Here is a 19,993-nt window from a genome sequence, read left to right as displayed (position 1 = left end):
AAAACATCGAAGCAAATTTTCAAATAGACTATCTTTATTAACAAACCTCATATTTTAAGTCTAAACAAGTACATTCTCACCTTAAAAACTCTTAAAACTACATTCCGTGCTACAAAAACTGTATTATTTTTAAAATTATAGTGGACTGGAGCGTCCGCCATGACACTCACATTAAGAAGAAATACCGCAAACGGTGAAACCATAGACTGTATAAAAACAGGGTGAAACGGTTGTTGGAGGTCTGTTATCAGATTTGAGGACCAGAAATATATATATATATATATATATATATATATATAAACAAAAAAGGATCATGTGACACTGAAGACTGGAGTAATGATGCTGAAAAGACTTAAAATATATTAAAATTCAAAAAATGTATTTTAAATAGTAACAATATTTCACAACACGTTTTTACTGTATTTTTTTAATCAAACAATTGCAGCCTTGGTGAGCATGAGACTTTCTTCAAAAGAAAAAAAATCTTTCCCCAACTTTTTAATGGCAGTATAAGTCTAGCGGGTTTTTATTCTCAGAATTTTCTCACGGTTGAATGGTTTCAAAACGAGTTACACAAAGTTGAATGCTTAGTGTCAGGAGTTTGTTCAAATCCTTAACCCAAAGTTTGATAAACAGCAAGCTGCACAATGATTCAATGCCATTCAAAAACACTTCAGACGTGTAACTAGGAAAAAAAATTGAATGACACAAGAAACAATTCTCTCAGAGTCTTTTAATATAAAACAAAGAGCACAGTACACAAATCGAAATGGAAAAGAAGACATTCTAGGCACGTGCCATGACAGAATAGTACACATCTTCTTGTTGTCAGATACATGAATAACACAAATAAAATGTTTCTAGCTTCTGTCTCTAGCTGCGAGTGTAATATCAATGCAACTTTACAGCTGATAGTTTTGATGTTACTGAATGGTAACATCAGTAAAGTTCTAAAAATCTGAAAACGATGGATCACAGGTGATTCGTAAAACAGCACCACCCAAATGTAATACAAAGGTACTGCAGTCATAAGCTCTCTGATGCTTTTAAAAACGGTTTTGTGTGTTAAATGATGCACAGCCTTGGCAAACATGGCTGCGAAGTCATAAACAGTGGGGAAATTTCTGATACAAGAAATTCAGACCCTTTTGGTCTCAAAGCACACAAACGTCTCCTAGTCAGTGGTGGTGCGGCGATACCAGAATCGTGCTCTGAAGTCATCGCTGCAGGTCATGAAGCCGGGGTTGGTGGGTGAGTGTATGATACAGCGCACAATGTTATTGTGGCCTAATGAGAGCAGGTTTTTCCTCTCGGCCGTGCGGGAATCCCAGCAGCACAAGCTGATGGTTCGCTCGTCCGGCAGCAGCACATAGTCCTCTGTGTGGTTGAAAACACCCTGAGTGCGGTGCGTTTGTCGCCCACTGAGACCTGCACCTGCGTGACAGGAAACACAGTGAGGGTGAGCTCAGTGAAAAACACTGGACAGGTGGCGTGATGACAGACACGGTATTTCCAACATATATGTCAGGGTTTTGATTTATTTACCCCAAACTGACCAATAGAAGTTCCAAGATAATATTAACTATTAGCACTTTTTACTGATGCAAAAAGACCATCATAATACATATTATAAAATTAATTGTTCCAGTCCTAGATGCTGATAACATATTTCAGTATATTTCAGTCTATTATGCTTACAAATAATATAAATTCTCTCGTAATTAATAATCATAGGCGGAGGGTGAACCAACTCCAGGGTAAGGCTAAAAGCAGCCAAATGTATTAAACAACATAAACCCGTCTTCTAGGCAAGAACCAGACATGGGTGTCATGTAGGCTAAAAAAAAAAAGTTTAATGTGACTGAATTTGTATTTAACGTGATTACAATTTTATAAAAATGTTAGAAATTGATAATTATATAGCGTTTCCTTTCCACTGTTATTCAAACAGCGAATAAATTATATATAGAAAGTGACATTATCCCTAACATTGATCTATCGCGAGTTTAAGCACTCTCAAAAAAACTAAACTATCATTATAATCACTGAAGCTGTATACACTGTTAAATGCATCTCTTACTTACATTGTACATACATCTGCGCTTTGTTGTTTATGATGAGAGCATTCGCAAGAGTCCGGAATTCAGTCAACGAACGCGCGCGCACTCAAAACTGATGAGTTTGAACGATGACTCATCTGAACGCTTCTGATTGGCCATTGCATTCCTAAACTCAACTGATATGTGTGTGATTGGTTAAAATGCACAACACTGTAAACACGCCTAAAATGAAATACGGTTCAACATGCGCAGATCTTAATTTAATGTCGCAATCAACAATGTCTATTCATATTCACTTTGTTAGCAACAGACGTGATAGATTTAATTTGTTTGTGCAGGGGCATTTTTGCCCCAAGTCCCCATGGCCACGCTCTGCCTATGTTAATAATGTAAATTATATGAGGCAATGTTTCAGATTGATTTAAACCGGTAACCGGTCTTTATGAACTAATTATCAAAATAACAGACTTATGGGAGTCGTGCGTTTCCGAAATTGGGCTGCATTAGTTACTGGAAAAAACAAAGTAATTAGAGTAACTTTCTTGTGAACTGGGCTACACTGGTTACGCTATATGTTTTAGAATAAATCAGTTCATAAGAGTAATTTGTCCAGGACTCAGACTTTACTGGTCATGCTGAATGTTTTTTAGTCAATTCACAAGCAAATCACTCATGAGTCAGTTCAGTATGTTTTTGATTCACTACAAAGAACTGGTTGATAAGAGTAATTTGTCTGGGAATCAGAACTCACTGTTTATGCTGTTATTGATTCACTATAAAGAACTGACAAATTCACTACAAAGAATCAGTTCATAAGAGTCATTTGTCCAGGATCAGAATATACTGGTTGTGCTGTGCTTTTGATTCAATATAAAGAACTCGTAGAAGTTGTTTTCTTGTGAATCAGACTGCACTGGTCAAGATTTACACTTGAGTCAATAAAAAAAAAAGATTTGTAAGAGTCATTTGCCTAGAAATCAGACAACTGAATAGAACGTTTCTTGCTATGTTGCAGTACACCGACTTTTTTTTTAAATAACATTTAATACTGACAAACATTAACATCTTAAGTAAAAAATGATTTATTTCACAAATGAAGATTCAGCAGCGACAGAACAGAAAAGATTTTAGGAATCGATATAGAGACTGCTTAAATTTAAAAAAAAAAATAATAATAATTAACACCTTTTTCCTCAGTCAGAATTTAATCACAATTCTTCATCTAGCCCGTGTAATCTATAATCTAAACCTACCCATAATTCTCCATTTTACCTGTGTACTTGACCAAAGTCCGGCCTGTAGAAATTTCCCAGAGTTTAGCAACAGAATCCTTCCCGCTGGACAGAATATACTTGGAATTCTTGGAGAAAACAGCCGAGCAGACCTCAGCGCCGTCGTGGGCTTTCTCAAAGGTGGTCACGCACCGGTTCGACACTCCGTCCCACAACTTGATGCTGCCGTCTTTGCTACAGGTGACGTAGCTGTTAGCGCTGGGATTGTAACAGACTCCGCAGATGCTGTCTGTGTGCTGGTCCAGAGGGTTGCAGGACACAAAACACTGGAAAGTGTTAACGTCATAAAGACGCAAGGTTGGGTGTTGCGTGCCGACTAGTAAGAAATCCCCAGATGGATGAAAGGAGATGGAGCGCAACATTTCAGCTTCCTGTAGAAAATGAAAGGGAGAAACATTCCATGCAAACATCTCCAATAAATGAAGGACCACACATGACCTTTTAAACTCAAATTTACCTTTTCGAACTAATTTAGAGGCATGATTTAGCTTGATTTTATACCTGTATGTGCTTGAAGGCTCTTTTTGCAGATGGCTTTGAATAATCAAAGAGTTTGAGGGTGTAATCACGAGAGCCAGAGGCTAAGATCTGCTCGGTCGGGTGAAAAGAGAGGCATGTGACCTCATCCACATGATCATACAAGGTTCTGATTACAGGGTGGTTCTCCATGTTCTGCTGGGCCGTTTCGTTCATCATCACCTAAATCGGAAAACAGAATTGCACTGGTTGTCATGTTGCCCAACTGGAATAAACTACACAATATTAAAGTAAAAAAAAAAAGTAGGGCAGGAACTTGGTTCAGCATCAGACGTTGCAGAGGTGTGGGCATTGAACTCCAAAGTAGAGGCAAATTTTGTAAAAATAAAAAATATGACTGGATGAATTGTTCACAGTAAGATCTATAACATGCATTTAGAAAAGAGATAAGGCGACTTGAAAATCAACTCATTCAGGCACTCACCTCAAGAGGCATGGCGCTTTTGGCCAGCATGCGCTCAGTATCCAGGATCTTAATGGAGGCGTCAGCGGAGCCCGTGGCTATGAGCTGCCCATCGCGGCTGTAGGTGGCCACACGGCACGGACCCTTATGAGACGTCACATAGCAGGTCTCATACTCTGATGCTTCTGGGGACATGGTTTGCACGTCTGCATCAAATTCCAGGTCGATGCCCACACCGGGCGCCACGGTGTCCGAGCGGCCAATGGCGTACTGTACCGCACTGTCATCGTTCTCCATTCCTAGGAAATCAGATTAAAGTACTTTTCTGGCTTCTTCTATAAAAATTTGCCTAAGTTTCTTTTAAAATTATTCATATTTGTGAGCTAGTGAACAATAAGCATTCAGATTGTATTTCACCCAATTGCTCTTTTTGTCATCGCTTTGAAGAAACAAGTATTGTGTACGTTGCAAAGTGTTTTGGATTGACTTTTTTTTCATTTTGGTAAGAGGAATTCATCCCTAAACTGTGTGAAACAGCAAAATGTTGTGTCTTTGCTAATTGTTTGAAAATAGACCCTTTTCACATGAAGTGTATAATTATTTTATTACTATTCCTTGCAAAAATTCTTTAAGGGGGAGACACTGCAAGCAAAAACACTGTTTTTCATGCACCTTTCTTGTCAAGTTTAAGATTTTGGGCTTTTTGACTAGTGGAAAGAAAACATCCAAAAGACACTGTTTAGTGTTTCTTTTATAGCACTTTATCTATTTGTGTCAATAGATTTCAATTACAATACATATGATATTTTTAAAGGCCGTTTTCTCAAACTGAGTTTTTTCTCCTACACTGAGCCATAAATCTCTATTCAGTAGCACTTAAAATTCCCTCTGTAAAAACATTTGCCTCTAATATGTCAAAAAAATGTAACAAGAATTCTGAAACTGACTTCATCCAGTGTTAAGATTTTTGTACAAGGAATTTATGCAAATTAGCGCATATTTCATTAAATAATGCATCGTGGACGAAGCGGAGTCCAGCCCGCCTCAGCTCACTCTATCCCGCCTCAGCACACGCTAAGCCGGGGCTTCCCCTCACGGTAGGCTGCTGTGTTTTTCGTTGCCACTGATGATTCAAACGCGAAACCATAACATGTCTTCTAAGAAAAGAGTAATTGCTGAATTTGTTAAGTTTTAGAGGGGGTGTACTCATTTATGCTGTGCACTGTACATTGCATACGCTGTTTATGTATTTGATAGGCTACTGCCCAAAATGGCGCCATAGGGTGACGCGGAGGAGACAAATTGTTGAATAAAATCGTTATTTTTGTTTTCTTTGCGCACAAAAAGTATTCTCGTAGCTTTATAAAATTACAGTTGAACCACTGAAGTAACATGGATTATTTTAACGATCTCCTTGCTACGTTTCTGAGCCTTGATCGTGTTAGGATCCTTGCTGTCCATGGGAGGGTCAGAGAGCTCTCAGAATGCATCAAAAATATCTTAATTTGTGTTCCGAAGATGAACGAAGGTCTTACAGGTTTGACATGACATGAGGGTGAGCAATTAATGACAGAATTTTCATTTTTGGGTAAACTATCACTTTAAAGAACTCTAATTCAGTTGCTTGTAAAAATCTTTTATGATGTAATACTGGATTTTAAGAGTAAAGAGTAAATGTTGTATTCTTTATTGCAAAGAAAAAAAGTAGATGAAAGTAGTTATTAGGCACTTGTTTAGTTTATTGTTATTTAGCAATTATACAGTATAAGTAAAAATATTAAACACTAAAAGTGTCAGAAACTGAACGAGTCATACCTGTCTTGGCCAGCTGCATGAGCTGCTCTGATGGAGACACCACACTCTGGGGCTTCACTTCACTGATCAGGCTGTTGGCGATGGCGGTGTAGCCGTCATACAGCAGCTGGCTGATGATCAGCCTGTAGAGGTGCTGTCTGTCCTTCAGTGTGGGCTTGGGTCGGAACATTTTTGCTGCTTGATGCCTGCAAGTGAATGAAGCAAGGCATAAACGCTCAGACTGCAGGTAGTTTTGTTTGGAAACCTAGTGAGCTGCCTATCGAGACAACACGTTCTATAATACTCAAACTGTCCAGGTAGGCAACTTAGATTCAAAACAGACCCTTTGTTGTTCGTTCTAGTGCATTGCTATTGCAAATCTGTGCGTGATAGATTTCGACGTATAATTTTAAAGGTGGTTTGTGTCTGTTTTGACATAAAGGTAAAAGTAAGCAACAATTACTATATAAACGGCGCTTCATTCATTAAAAGTTGCATATAATTAACGACTTACCAGTTCAAGACTTCAGGAGGTGCGCGCACACGCTTTGCTTTGTACGTCTGACGTCACGACGTACGCATATATGGTGGAGTTGTGGGAATAAACCAGACAAATTAAAAGTCTCCGACTGATTTAAAGTAAAAGTCCCTAACTGGCTGTTTTCGTTGAATTTTCACACGTTCACATTCGTTTTTTTATTATTTATGATATTAGAAAAAAAATGTATACATATTTAATAAAAAAAATAATAAAGTTATAACCTGATTAATAAAATAGCTTACATTACGTAATGCTAAGCAATTTTATTAGTCAATTAGGAAAACAGTAAATAAAATCTATAGTCTCCTTTTATAGATCACTTGCCTCCAGACGTGAGAAAAATGCTTCTGTGTGTCAATTAGGGTTTTGTGGGTGAACTGTTTTCCTCCTCTTGGAGGTGGGCTCAAAAATTCATAAAGAATGGTCTTGATAATTTTGTGTTCTAATGTTATTATTATTTTTATAGGGTTATGTTACTGGAGATATCTAGGGAAATATATATGGAAAATATTTTTCCGTGTGCTTCTCTACAGGTTGTGACTGTTTAACAATATTAATACTTATAGATGGTATTATGCTTTTACCTTTTTTTTTTTTTTTTTTTAGTATTTTTTTATTTGAATGACCCTTTTCCTCTTAAAATTATATATTTATTTATTTTGGATTTGTTTCTTGGTTATTGTTTATGAGTTACTTTCGTAGTCTATTTGATGTAAAATTCATGTCACAATATCTTAAAGATTTGCTGTTAACTGATTGTATTTCTGGAAAGCACATTGTACATTTGTCATGTTAATATTGAATAAATATGTCATAAAAAAGAAAAGAAAGGAAAACAAACAAACAATAAATAAAGCAAATAAAAAAGGACACATAATTAGATGCGTTTAGAATGATATAATGGCGAAAGAGGAATAAATGTGTAATTTAGAAGTAATATAACTAATATGTTTCTTGACATACTTTTCATATTTATTATATATGCTTATTAATAAGAATTATTCATTGTTTGCCCAAATATTAACAGAGTAAAAAGGGACAAATTATATATTTTTTAAACAATTTGGTGTCAAATCAATTCAATTAAAAAAACAACAGCAAATAATCTGTTCAAAATGGAGCTGGCGTATTAGCAAAATCCTGTAAATTTCCCTCCAAAGACAAACAGCACACCATCAGTGTCATTTTTAAATCTGATTTTTCTCTTTAATGTATTTACAAGCTTTACATTTCCTCTGTAGTTCTTCATCACAAGTACACTGAACAATCCTGGCAATTTTCCGACTTGCATTAGTGTTTGCACTTCACTTTTAATGCATACAGGTATTTGATGATGATGTCTGAATTTTTATTCCATTCAGGATGCATATTCATTTTTACTGTGTTTCCCATGTTATTCGGAAAGTCCATTGAGCAAAAGCCAAAGCAGAAGAACCAGTGGCGGGTGTTTCTCAAAACAGCCTTAACCTTCAGCAACATTAGCCAATCCTGGAGCAGCCCCCACCTTGAGCCAAAAATGTTATGCATTTTTCTTTTTAATTTCTGAGGAAATATTTGATTTGTTTTGAAGTGAATCACATGAATCCAGGGAGGCTGCTGGCACATTTAAACAAACTTAATATTATTGTTATGATACAGGTTTATTCTGTTATTTCTATCAATGTTCTTTTTGCCTGCAAATGTTACATAGAACTCCATACTTGCAGTCTCTTAAAAAAATAATAAATTAAAGAGTTCAGAACCTATCTCAAGTCTCTTCTTTTAAAAGTAACAAAAGAAAAAAAAAGTCAAACTTTAAAACAAAAATATTTTCTATATATATGATACAAGTATTTAGTGTTCCCTCCGCTTCGTAGAGAGGTCCAGCTCAAGTTGGCCAGCATTTCAAAGTCAAAGTTCCTTTAGTTTGGATGCATTTTTGTGTTCGTGTCAGTAGGGGGCGTCTGGGCGTCGGCCACCTGCTTGTGTCAATTATCCTCAGACTCCTCCTCCGCCTCGCGTAACCAGGTGAAGAAAGCGGTGACCGACTTCAGCGCTACGCCTTTTCCCTGCTGTTCTGCTGGGTCTTTACTCATTTCCCACTGATAGAAAGCGTCCTCCGAAATAACGTCCTCATCGTAAAGACAGTCGAAAAACATTCGGAGTAGATCTGCGAAAAGAAGTAGATAAAATTGACAATCCTAGAAGTCATTCGTTTAGTTTGGCATCTTTATTTGCATCTGCTACATACTGGGTGGTTGATCCAGGGCGACAATCAAAGACTGAAGAGCGTAAAGTGCTTGCAGCTGCCGCTCGGTGTCCGAGTTAAGGTACTTATGTAATATAGGCAGGCGTCTCTGGATGATAGCAGTGTCCACTCTACAGGATGTGCTTTCATCTGGAGAAGAAAAAGATGAAAGTAATTGGTAAAGGGAAGGTGGAGATGAAGCCGTTTGATAAAAGGCCCAAGAGCAAGTAGTTTGCTCACCTTTAACTGCTGCTTTACAAACAGCTGTCATTAAAGCTCTCAAAAATGGAAAGGAACTCATTTGAGATTCGTCCAAATTAGCCTGAAAAGAAAAGCAGCTTTCTTGAAAACGTTTCATACACTTGAATTTTGGCTTTGCAGAACTGCTTAATCCATATAAGAGAGGTCCATGGAATCGGTCTCACCTCGACCCAGTCGAAGATCTGTTCATCACTAGCCATGTCTTCCAGCAGAAGGTGCTCCAGCTGTTTAAAGAGCTCCTCAGGACTGAGGCTGGGTTTAGCTGTGGCCGGGGACACAGGGGAGACGTCTGACACAGTAAACTCTAACTTCTGGAAAAAGAGGAAAAGGACACGACCGGTTGATCTTGTGTTCTAGAGCAGTGGTTCCCAACCCTGGTCCTGGAGGCACCGCAACACTGCACATTTTGCATGTCTCCTTTCTCTGACACACCAATTTCAGGTCTTGGAGTCTCTACTAATGAGCTGTGTCAGGTGAATCAGGTGTGTTTGATTAAGGACACATGCAAAACGTGCAGTGTTGGGGTGCCTCCAGGACCAGGGTTGGGAACCACTGTTCTAGAGCACCTTTTTTCGTACAGTTTTAGAAGTTGCTTTAAAGTAGCTATGTTGCTGCATCATAAACTCTCTCTATGCTACCACAGGTTTTTTTTTCTTCATGTTTTTATTAGAGTCTCTTATGTTCAACAAGGCTGCATTCATGTGATCAAAGAATATAGTAAAAACTTAAATACTGCAAAATATTATTACAATTGAAAATATATATTTTTTTATTTTAATATATTTTAAGATGTAATTCATTCCTGTGATGGCAAAGCTGAATTTCAGTGTCACATGATCATTCAGAAATGATTCTAATAAGCTGATTTGCTTCTCAAGGAACATTTCCTATGTTGAAAACAGGTGGGTTTCTTAATATCTTTGTAAAAACAGTGATTCCCCCCCCCCCACTTACTTTACATAACACTTTACATAAAGCCTTTATGTATAATGCATTATACAAGTAGTTTTAATGCACTAATTATGCCTTGTAATGCACCTTATAATGCATTGTACAATCTCATGAATAATTGTAACCACTAATACATTATAACACTTATCAATTCATTGTCACACTATGTATTTTGAATTCAGTTATATTATTTACGACAATATATAATGTATTACAATGCACATTATGAATAATTACAATGCATTATACCCTTAATAACCCTTGATAATGCATTATACATGTAGGTTTTAAGTGTTACCAAAATCTTAGAGGTCTTGCATCCTTGCTGAATAAAGTATTACATTGCTTAAAAGGATATCTTACTGCTGCCAAACTTTTGAACAGTAGTGTATATACAAATAAATATGTATATTTAACAGCACCAATAAAACAGTTTAAAACAACGATGAACAGTAGAATTGTATTGTTTTATTATTATGCTCACTAGTATGATTCATTTTAAAGTACCATTTTAACAAAGTACTTCACTAAAATAAGTCATAATTTCTAATGCTTAATATAAAAAAAATAGAGCTGACATTGGTTTTTGAAAATTTGAAAACAGCTGAACTACTGTCATAAAAAATGTACTTCATTTATAAATGTTGCTATGTCTAATTTGTATCTGGGAAGGGTGTTTAGGCTACATTCTCACCTGTTGTGAGATGAAGGTAGGAAGATGTTCTCCCTCAGGCAGGAAGTCGGCCCAGTTCAGCCCAGACTCTCTCCACAAATCTCCAACTTTCCTATGGCTCTGTAGCACAACCAGACGCATGTAAACACACAAACTCGCAATACACAAAGCTACTTTACTGCATATTGTTACCGTCATAGAGGTGTCTATGCATGAAAAGCATCATGCAGGAGCACTAAACCTTAGATGACAACTAGATAAAGATGATGTCAATGTTCTAAACACTATGTCAACAAAAGTTAAGCTTACCATTTGTTTGCATAGTAGGTGCAGTATTTCAGAAAATAAGATGGCAGCTCTTCCCACAGGGAGTAGCGGTTTACTTAACTCACTGCAGAAACAAAACAAATCTCCATTAGATGCTAAACTGAATCACTATGACAGCTGGAGCCTGCAAGGACCTGGAATGACTGCAACTACTGTGCACTGCCAAACTGTTAAAGCCCCAGAAGTCATAGACCCAATACAATGAGATGTTTCCAAAAAGAAATATTTTTAGTACTGAATTCTGTAGTCCATCTTATTCAGATTACCAGTCTCAAATAACAATCCAATATCCATATCGACTTTGTCAAAAAAATTGACAAAACTGTAACATTTCTGACTGCACGACCTGCTTTGGATGCAGCCCACCCTTTGATAACATATTCTTGTCTATGAAAGTTGAGTGTGTTGTTTTAAACTGATTTTTTACATACATTATTGAAAACTATGGTACAGTGTTCTTGTAGCGTAATAGTGACAAGGTGACTGAGGATGCTTTTTGATTAGATGTTAAAAAATATTATTAACAAATAAATGACGGTTATTTTTGTCAGTTACGGCTCGTTAGAACTACCATTCTGCCTGCTTTAAAAATGTCATTTATTTTAATGAATAAGTAAATGGCGCGTGAGAGAGAGAGATAGAGATAGAGAAATATAATGTAGAGATTCAGTAGCGAAGCTATTTTATTAATATAAGTTGTAGGACAGCGATGTTTTATAATATGTGACCCTGGACCACAAAACCAGTCATAAGGGTCAATTTTTTGAAATTGAGATTAATAAATAAGCTTTCCATTGATGTATGGTTTGTTAGGATAGGACAATATTTGGCCGAGATACAATTATTTGAAAATCTGGAATCTGAGGGTGCAAAATATCTAAATATTGAGAAAATCGCCTTTAAAGTTGTCCAAATGAAGTTCATAGCAATGCATATTACTAATCAAAAATTAAGTTTTGATATATTTACGGTAGGAAATTTACTAGAAAAATCGATAATTTTGACCTATTCAATGTTTTTTTTTTTGGCTATTGCTAAAAATATACCCAAGCGACTTAAGACTGGTTTTGTGGTCTAGGGTCACATATGAATAATATCTTGACCTTGTACTGGAGCGTTAACAGTACATGCATTTCTTAAATCGTCCTTTGAAAAGAGATTCCACCTCAAAAGAACATCCATCTATTAATCAAGGAAAACATGTAATAGGTTTTTAGGGGTGGAATGTCCTTTTAATCACAAATTACACAAAAGCACCAAACAGAACTCATAAGACCTTTCTTTTTCAGTGTTTGTCATGACCAATGGAATCCTGACCTGAACAGCTCTCTCATACTGATTCCTCCCTCTCTCAGCAAAGGACTGAGCAGCTCAGCCAGGTAAAGCCAAATGAAGGGAACATCTATGGCCATATCATCAGCCTGCTCCAGCATCTCTGAAAACCTACAGAGCCAAGAGACAGGGACAAACCACAGTGCTTTACTACCATAGTAAGAAAGTACTAATAAATACATTTGATCTTAATGTGTGTGTGCTCACCCTTTGTAGAGCTGGGAATGGGGTATGATGCCCTTCTGAATAAGCTGATAGTACAGCCGTCCCATGTTCTCTCTGGCTTTCTGGCTGCGCTCCAGTGTGCACTCCAGACCAATGCGCACAAACACAAACAGCAGAGAGGGCTGATCCATCTCCATTACACACTGCACTGCCTCCTGCATACATAAACAGACACAGCACACATTCAAATGGTTTACAGTATTGACAAACAATCACACAGCAGATATTCAAAGTTGCTTTACACATACTTAAACGCAATAATGAAAAGCTGTATGATGGCAGGCACACACATAGACAGACACTATTACAATGAAATTTAGACTTTCTAAATACATCAAGGTGAAGAAATGAAAAAGGCCATATTGACATTAAAAAAAAAAATCTCCAAGACCGACAAATTTATGACTGCGCAACCCTTCTATAATATATTCTTGTCTATAAAAGTCGTGTGTGTTGTTTTAAACTGAATTTTTACATATATGATTGAAAAATATGGTAAAATGTTCTTGTAGCGTAATAGTGACAAGGAAGCTGGTGAGATGTACCCACAGGTCCTGTGATGTACCTTGTAGTCATTAATGTGCAGAAACTCATCAATGATGGATTTGGACTTCCGCTCGACCTCCTCTTCGGACAGGATGGGCTTCTCTGAAACACCAGCGACCTGCAGCGTCTCAGATTTCACTGCAATGAAACAGAAGCTCAGTATTTAGAATATATAATGTTTAGTACACAAGTAATGGAAAAGGCAGCTTTAATGTATGTGTGTTCACTAGTGTAAGCATGTGTCCTTCCTCACATGTCTCCGCGGCTCTATTGTTCTCTATTTCACATTTCTCCTCTGAGATGCTGACTTTGCGAGGTGTGTGGTGTGAGTCAGGTCCCTCCCTCCGTGTCTCCTGAGGGGCCACATTGTCTGTTAGCTCCTTTGCGCTGCTACCTCGGCTGAAGGTCCCCGGTCGTGACGGCCCCAAACTCACCGGCTTTTCACTGCGTTCACGACCGGTGCTGCCTCGGCTGGCAGAGACATACAAAATAAGACAAATGAAAAGATGTCAAACTTTTATACATTTAAACTCTACATTTGTATCTCATCTGTTGGATACCTTCCCAGTGGGCGTCTGGAATCGGAATCAGAGATTTGGGCCGGAGGTGGGCTGGGCTGAGACGTGGACGACTGTAGCGCTGAATAACGGTTCAGGGTGCTACTGGCAGAGCGTGTTAACTCTGGAAATATGGGAATGGATGTGTACATACACGTAATATGTAAAACAGTCATCTAAACTTTACTGAATGAGCAGTCAATTTAAGATTCATGAATCTTTTCTGGAGATTCCTCACCAGAGTCACTAGCTTTGGCTCCACCACTGCTGCCCTTTATCCAGTTGATCTGTGCCCGTGGACCCAGCTGGATCTTTTCATCGATTTGAGGCTGTAGTGGGGGATTGGTTGGGGTTCAGAGGACATAGAGGGTACGAGAGTATTACTACCTCATCACTACATCACAGATGCTAAAATGACTCATCATTGATTGTTAAAGCACATGGCAATATCAACCCATTCTGTGCTGCACTTAACAATTGTCTTTATAATCAGCAGGTGGCAGTGTTACCTCAGTCAACTCTACCTTCTGATTTACATTCAAAAATGGGGTTTATGTGTAAAATATGAAGCGTTTGTGCAGTGACCATTTTTTCACCTTGGAGATCTTGGGGATCTTTGTGGGGTCAATGGTCCTGCTGTTCTTAGTAGTGGGCACAGTGTTCCACGTCTCCTCCCTCTGCGAGCGCTGATCTCTCTGATCTAGAACCAAAGACACAGGGCAGGGTTAGTTCACAAAAGATCACCACTAGCCTATAATAGCCACGGAACACTGAAATCCGAAATGGCAAGGGTTTTATTTAATGTTTAAAGCAAAGGTTCTCAAACAGGGGCTCAGGACTCACTAAGAGGCCTCAGCACAATTCCAAGCATATTTCTTTTTTGAAATGTGATTTTTTTAATTATTTCAGCTTTTCAGTCTTAAAGGGTTAGTTCACCCAAAAATGAAAATTAGCCTGTGTTTAACTCACCCTCGAAGCATCCTAGGTGTATATGACTTTCTTCTTTCAGACGAATCCAGTCGGAGTTATATTAAAAATTGTCCTGGCTATTCCAAGCTCTATCATTGCAGTCAGCAGGTGTTGCAGTTGAACAGTCCACAAGTCGTCAAATAAAGCACGCGCATTCATAATAAAACGTGTATCACACGTCTCCGGGGGGTGAATAAAGGCCTCCTGTAGCGAATCCATGCGATTTTTTATTAAAAATATCCATATTTCAAACATAATAAACACTTTTCTATCACTTCCGCTGACTGTGGTACGCGGAAGCCGTTCCGGCAGATGACGCAGCACATATGCGCAGCGCGCGCCTCTGAGATATGCTAATCTCGCGAGTTTGTTTATAGGAGCAAAGGAAGCAAAGTTTCCTTACTTTAGCAAAGGAAAACCAGTCTCCTCTTGGTTTATATCGAAATCCTCCGACATTTTTCTTTACAAATCCTCGGCTTCTAATTCATGACCGGCATTTTGTTTTGTTCTCTCTCCGCATTCGTCACTGATCACGCAACGCCGACGTCCTACGTCATCCGCTGGAATGGCTTCCGCATATGACAGATACCGGAAGTGAGAGAAAAGTGTTTATTACGTTTGAAATATGGATATTTTTCTTACAAAAACACATGGATTCACTACAGGAGGCCTTTATTCACCCCACGGAGCCGTGTGAGGCACGTTTTATTATGGATGCGCGCGCTTTATTTGACGACTTGTGGACTGTTCAACTGCAACACCCGCTGACTGCAATGATAGAGCTTGGAATAGCCAGGACAATTTTTAATATAACTCCGACTGGATTCGTCTGAAAGAAGAAAGTCACATACACCTAGGATGCCTCGAGGGTGAGTTAAACACAGGCTAATTTTCATTTTTGGGTGAACTAACCCTTTAATTCAGAGCATATTTCTAATTTTAATATGTTACCTCAATAACTGGACATAAAAGGGAATAGTAATAGTGTCATTTAGACTTGCAAGTGTCATGAAAATTACTAAGATATCAAAAAGAATCTAAGATATCGAAAAAAATCATAAATTTTAAAACAATACAGTTCTATACTACATAAACATTTTTCTAGTTATGTGAAGCTCTAAAACACTTTAATAGTTAGAAATTGCTAATAATAATAAAAATCATGTGATCACAAAATAGCACAAAATTCAGTTCTTGAAACTTTTAAAATATAGTTCACCCAAAAATTTGATTTCTGTCATTATTTACACACCAGCTGTCATATTCCTTACTATTTTAAATCAGATTTTTCCCCCCTATAAAATAATAAGAAACCTGTCAAGTTACTGTTGCATAAACAAACCCAAAAGCACAATCAAACCTGTTTAACCATTAATGTGTTCTCCTCTACAAACAAGCTGTTTGCTGTCTGCAAAGCCTGCTGTCCGAACAACATGTTCCCATTAATGTTTTGATGTTCATGCCTTATCAAATGTGGTTTTGTCCTCTGGGTGGCGCTGTAGTTGGCCTGCTATAGCTAGAGAAACACACTAAAATGCCGAGGAAGTGCTGTGGATCTCACCTGGCCTCCTCTTTATGTCCTTAGACAGAAGCTGCTGATGAACCTTCCTCTGTTCTTCCTGTTCCTCCAGCTTGGCCTCTTTATGGATCTGCTCTATGGTTTTAGGACCCTGGTCTGCTCTCCGGGACACCCAGTTATGCTGGACAATATAAATAATCAGAGAGAGATCAGAAATCCATGATTAATGGATCAGTGTCATTCTGGGAAATACATTACAATTACCTTGAAACTATATAAAACAACAAACTATTCAGATTTCTTTTTAAAGCTGGGTACAATAAAGGCTTCACAATGTTGAAAGAAGTATCCCTCCTCTTTTTGTCTCTTCTCTCTCACACATTTTTATCACTCAAAAGATAAAACAAAAACTGAGGAATGCAGGGGAGAGACACCACTAAACTATGCCACTTGCAAACAGACATGAATTTAATGTCATGGCCAAAAGTACATTTTAAAATGATCTAAAATACTATATATAATACTATTACTAAAATGACGTTTTGGAATTTGCAACGGAACGTTTGAGATGAGGTGCGTAAAAAATTAGCTAGTTCAACACACACAACGTCAAATGCCAAATCCTCTGAACAACTGATGTGTGATTATGACTCCAGGTCGTTAAAATTATTAGAGAAATAATGCACTCCCGAAGTGGTTATGTGTCCACAACGCCGCGCCTATTAATGGAATGGTCTTTCTCAGTTCTCAAACAAATTAAGAACTACATTCGATTTTTATTGATTGAACGCAAGCGCTTATTGTGATAGAAAACACTGTACCAGTTTCCACTGATTAAGAAATATTTTCGTTTGCTTGGGTGGTAATATTAGGCCTATTATATTAATAGGGAAGAGGGGCCCAAAAATTTGTTTTGCCTATGTCACGAAAAGAGGTAAATCCGACCCTGTTTACTGTACTACTGAACCACTAGATTTATTTATTTTTGATAAAAAAATGCACCCTTGGTGAGCATAGGAGACTTCTTTCAAAAACATTAAAATATTTGACAAAGACAATTTGCAATAATTATAAAGGAAACCCCAAGTAAGTCAGAAATTCAAAACACTTTTGTGCCTCATAAAGCACTATAGATTTTTATTATTTATTTATGAAGTATATTATATTATATATATAATTTATATTATGACGTTTAAAAAATAAGAGAGCAAAAACACCACACAGATATTTTTGCGTCTCCCTGTTACTCAAAACCAGGCCTTTATAAAGGTCTGTACGCTCTCTCAACACACACATACAAACAAACACAATCACAATCCCCCATGGCACTTACCAGTCTCAGATCTATCACATCCTGTAGCATGAACCGTATCCGTGACGATGTCTTGCGCTCTTTGACAATTTTCTCCATCTGGTTGAAGTACTGGTCCATACGGGGCTATTCAAGGACACAGAGCAGCGAGTGATGAAAAACATATCAGTTGAATATCAAATACTGAGTTCATGTGTCCATGTGCCCATGTCGATCACAACAAAATCACTGATTATAAATGAAGACAGACTTCTTTATTGTGGCAGTGATGTGTGATCATGTAGCACAGATCTTCCTGTACCCATCCATTATGGGGTACAGGACATATAGGGAGCTATTGTAAATCTAAAAGTAAAGTTTGAGGTAAAGAACTGCTCCTAAATCAATAAGGTCAATAAATGCAGAACCTATTTCCCGGCCTGACTCCCTGTGAGCTGAAGAACGCCTGAAGTTCCTGCCGCAAGGTCAGCAAGAAAGAAAGGAAGCATACAGAAAACATCTACCCTCTTGCCTAATACTTTGCTCCAGGGTTTATGGGCGTCTGTTGGGCCCAGCTGGAACACATTTAGACTGCGTGTGTACAGTGCTCAAATTATATTTACCCCCATGCCTGAATATTCCTCATTCTTTTGCTTTGCACTGCAGCATATTTAAATGACATTTTCCCCAGCTCAGTCCATTGTACAGCTACAATGTAATTTCAATGAAGTACTTCAAATGACAAAGGCATTTCAACATCTTTACGATCAGATTAAAGATGAAAATCCCAAAGCTACCACAGTCATGCCATGCTGATAAGGAGCTGCGCTGGGAAACCTTTCCAGTCAAAGCTCTGGGCCTTCTAAGCACTGCAAAGCCCACCATAAAAACACTGCACACAAACAATACTAAGATCTGGCCGTCTTAGTAAACAGGCTATGTTGAGAAGAATAGCATACTATACTACTTGCACTAGTGCTGCAGTACATACTACTGTACTGTATGTATAATGTTCACAGCATGAACATTTTCTCTATGCTTAAATTACCAAGGTAAGCTACAAAATTTGCCAAAATGTACAGTACACAACAGAGCACACTGAGTGGAATTCCATTTCCCACAATGCAAATGTGCTCAATGCAATATGATCTTCCATTTAATTTACAGTATAATTGCATTAAAAGATTTCTATATTCAATTCTAATGCTATTTCATTTACTGCATGTTATTTAGAAGATGCTCACTGCAACGTAATGAGGTCAAGTGATAATGTAACATTATACAATTTTAAATGTTTCACTTACACTACAGTTCAAAGATTTAAGATCAGTAAAATATTTTTTTTATTATAGATTTATTAAATTGATCAAAAGTCATAGTTAAAACTTTTACATTGTTCAAAATAGTTCAATTTCAAATTAAGACTGTCCTTTAAACTTGCTATTCACCAAAGAATGCTGATAAAATGTATCAGTTTTCACAAAAATACTAAGCAGCACAAGTGTTTTCAACATTGATAACAGGGTTTCTGCAGACATGAACAGGTTAAATTTAAGTCTTTTTAAGACCTTTTTAATACCATCTTATATGAAATTTAAGACCTAAACCTGTTATGGAAATACACATTTTATTACATACATATATGTAATATTTAATGTGTATAAATTAAAAGAAAAACAAAATATCATTGCTGTAATAAATGATATTTATTACTACGATATACAGTGAACTTTTCATGTCAGCAGACAATATTCCATACAAAATATCCCCACAAAATAACTGCATCACTGAGATTTTTGGTGGAGTAAACAAACTTTTGGTGAAGCAATATTTTCATCAGTGTTCTATCAGCTTTTACATACTTAAATCTGCATATTTACCTTTACAAAGGCCTATTTTTAACCTTTTTAGATGTATGCATCATCTTACATGTCAAATTATTACAATTTATCAATAAATTCAATATACACTATAGGGCTGCTACCAGTCAGATTAAATAATTTACACTGCAAATAACAATAATTACAACTGCAATAAATAATGTTATGAGAGTAGTGTTTTAAATGCATTTATGAGTATACAAATAAGAAATGTTGAGACAAAAAATGCATACTTTTCAACATACTTCTCAACTAAACTACCAGTAAGTGGCGGTAAGTCACTTGATGAGTGAATCATTGAGTCATTCATTCAACTGATTGAGTGTGTTATCATCTAAAGAAATCAGAAATCTTAAGGACTTTCGTGGACAGCTGACTCCTAAAGTTTTTGATATTCTTCATATTCTGTGTGGTGGTCAGATAAATTTAAATAGATTTTTACCTTTTATGGGCATTTTACCTTTATAAAGACATTTTTCTATAAGTGTGCATTATCTTTTGAGTCAAATTCTTACATTTAATCAGTAAATAAGAATAAGACATTTGGGCTGGTACCAAGCAAATGAAATCAGTATCAACAAAATTCATCTTTGCAATCCAGACATAAG

At 37.2% G+C, this 19,993-nt stretch overlaps 2 protein-coding genes across 3 annotated transcripts in view; both read right to left on the bottom strand.

Moving 5' to 3' along the window:
- Positions 1-708: 708 nt before the first annotated feature.
- cstf1 (cleavage stimulation factor, 3' pre-RNA, subunit 1) lies at positions 709-6,700 on the bottom strand. The gene is made up of 6 exons (XM_016489883.1): positions 6,601-6,700; positions 6,108-6,292; positions 4,314-4,591; positions 3,854-4,051; positions 3,333-3,723; positions 709-1,434 (listed from the first exon to the last, which is right to left on the bottom strand). Exons 2-6 carry the CDS (start codon positions 6,274-6,276, stop codon positions 1,175-1,177), a joined length of 1,296 nt encoding a protein of 431 aa, XP_016345369.1. The 5' UTR covers positions 6,277-6,292; positions 6,601-6,700; the 3' UTR covers positions 709-1,174.
- A 1,853-nt stretch (positions 6,701-8,553) lies between these two features.
- Positions 8,554-19,993, bottom strand: part of LOC107691321 (eukaryotic translation initiation factor 4 gamma 3-like) — a 55,127-nt gene continuing 43,687 nt past the window's right edge. For both annotated transcript variants that reach the window (XM_016489869.1, XM_016489870.1), the window contains exons 20-34: positions 17,548-17,652; positions 16,257-16,395; positions 14,323-14,426; positions 13,965-14,055; positions 13,730-13,850; positions 13,423-13,640; positions 13,189-13,307; positions 12,606-12,778; positions 12,384-12,509; positions 11,049-11,130; positions 10,761-10,859; positions 9,280-9,426; positions 9,095-9,176; positions 8,858-9,004; positions 8,554-8,776 (exon numbers count right to left, since the gene is read on the bottom strand). In XM_016489869.1, coding sequence (XP_016345355.1) covers positions 8,595-8,776; positions 8,858-9,004; positions 9,095-9,176; positions 9,280-9,426; positions 10,761-10,859; positions 11,049-11,130; positions 12,384-12,509; positions 12,606-12,778; positions 13,189-13,307; positions 13,423-13,640; positions 13,730-13,850; positions 13,965-14,055; positions 14,323-14,426; positions 16,257-16,395; positions 17,548-17,652 — 1,935 coding nt within the window. In that variant the 3' untranslated portion in view covers positions 8,554-8,594. The remainder of the gene's footprint in view (positions 8,777-8,857; positions 9,005-9,094; positions 9,177-9,279; positions 9,427-10,760; positions 10,860-11,048; positions 11,131-12,383; positions 12,510-12,605; positions 12,779-13,188; positions 13,308-13,422; positions 13,641-13,729; positions 13,851-13,964; positions 14,056-14,322; positions 14,427-16,256; positions 16,396-17,547; positions 17,653-19,993) is intronic.

Source organism: Sinocyclocheilus anshuiensis, unplaced genomic scaffold (assembly GCF_001515605.1).
Source record: "Sinocyclocheilus anshuiensis isolate Anshui unplaced genomic scaffold, SAMN03320099.WGS_v1.1 scaffold1154, whole genome shotgun sequence".
Lineage (NCBI taxonomy): Eukaryota > Metazoa > Chordata > Actinopteri > Cypriniformes > Cyprinidae > Sinocyclocheilus > Sinocyclocheilus anshuiensis.
This window is presented reverse-complemented; position numbering and strand designations above follow the sequence as displayed.

What these genes read in the sequence shown, in the direction of transcription:
- cstf1 (XM_016489883.1), bottom strand. Translation starts at nt 6,276, where the DNA reads ATGTTCCGACCCAAGCCCACACTGAAGGACAGACAGCACCTCTACAGG. An exon ending in CATGCAGCTGGCCAAGACAG is followed by an intron (nt 4,592 to 6,107) that starts GTATGACTCGTT and finishes CTGATTTCCTAG; the next exon opens with GAATGGAGAACGATGACAGT. An exon ending in AAAGCGCCATGCCTCTTGAG is followed by an intron (nt 4,052 to 4,313) that starts GTGAGTGCCTGA and finishes TTTCCGATTTAG; the next exon opens with GTGATGATGAACGAAACGGC.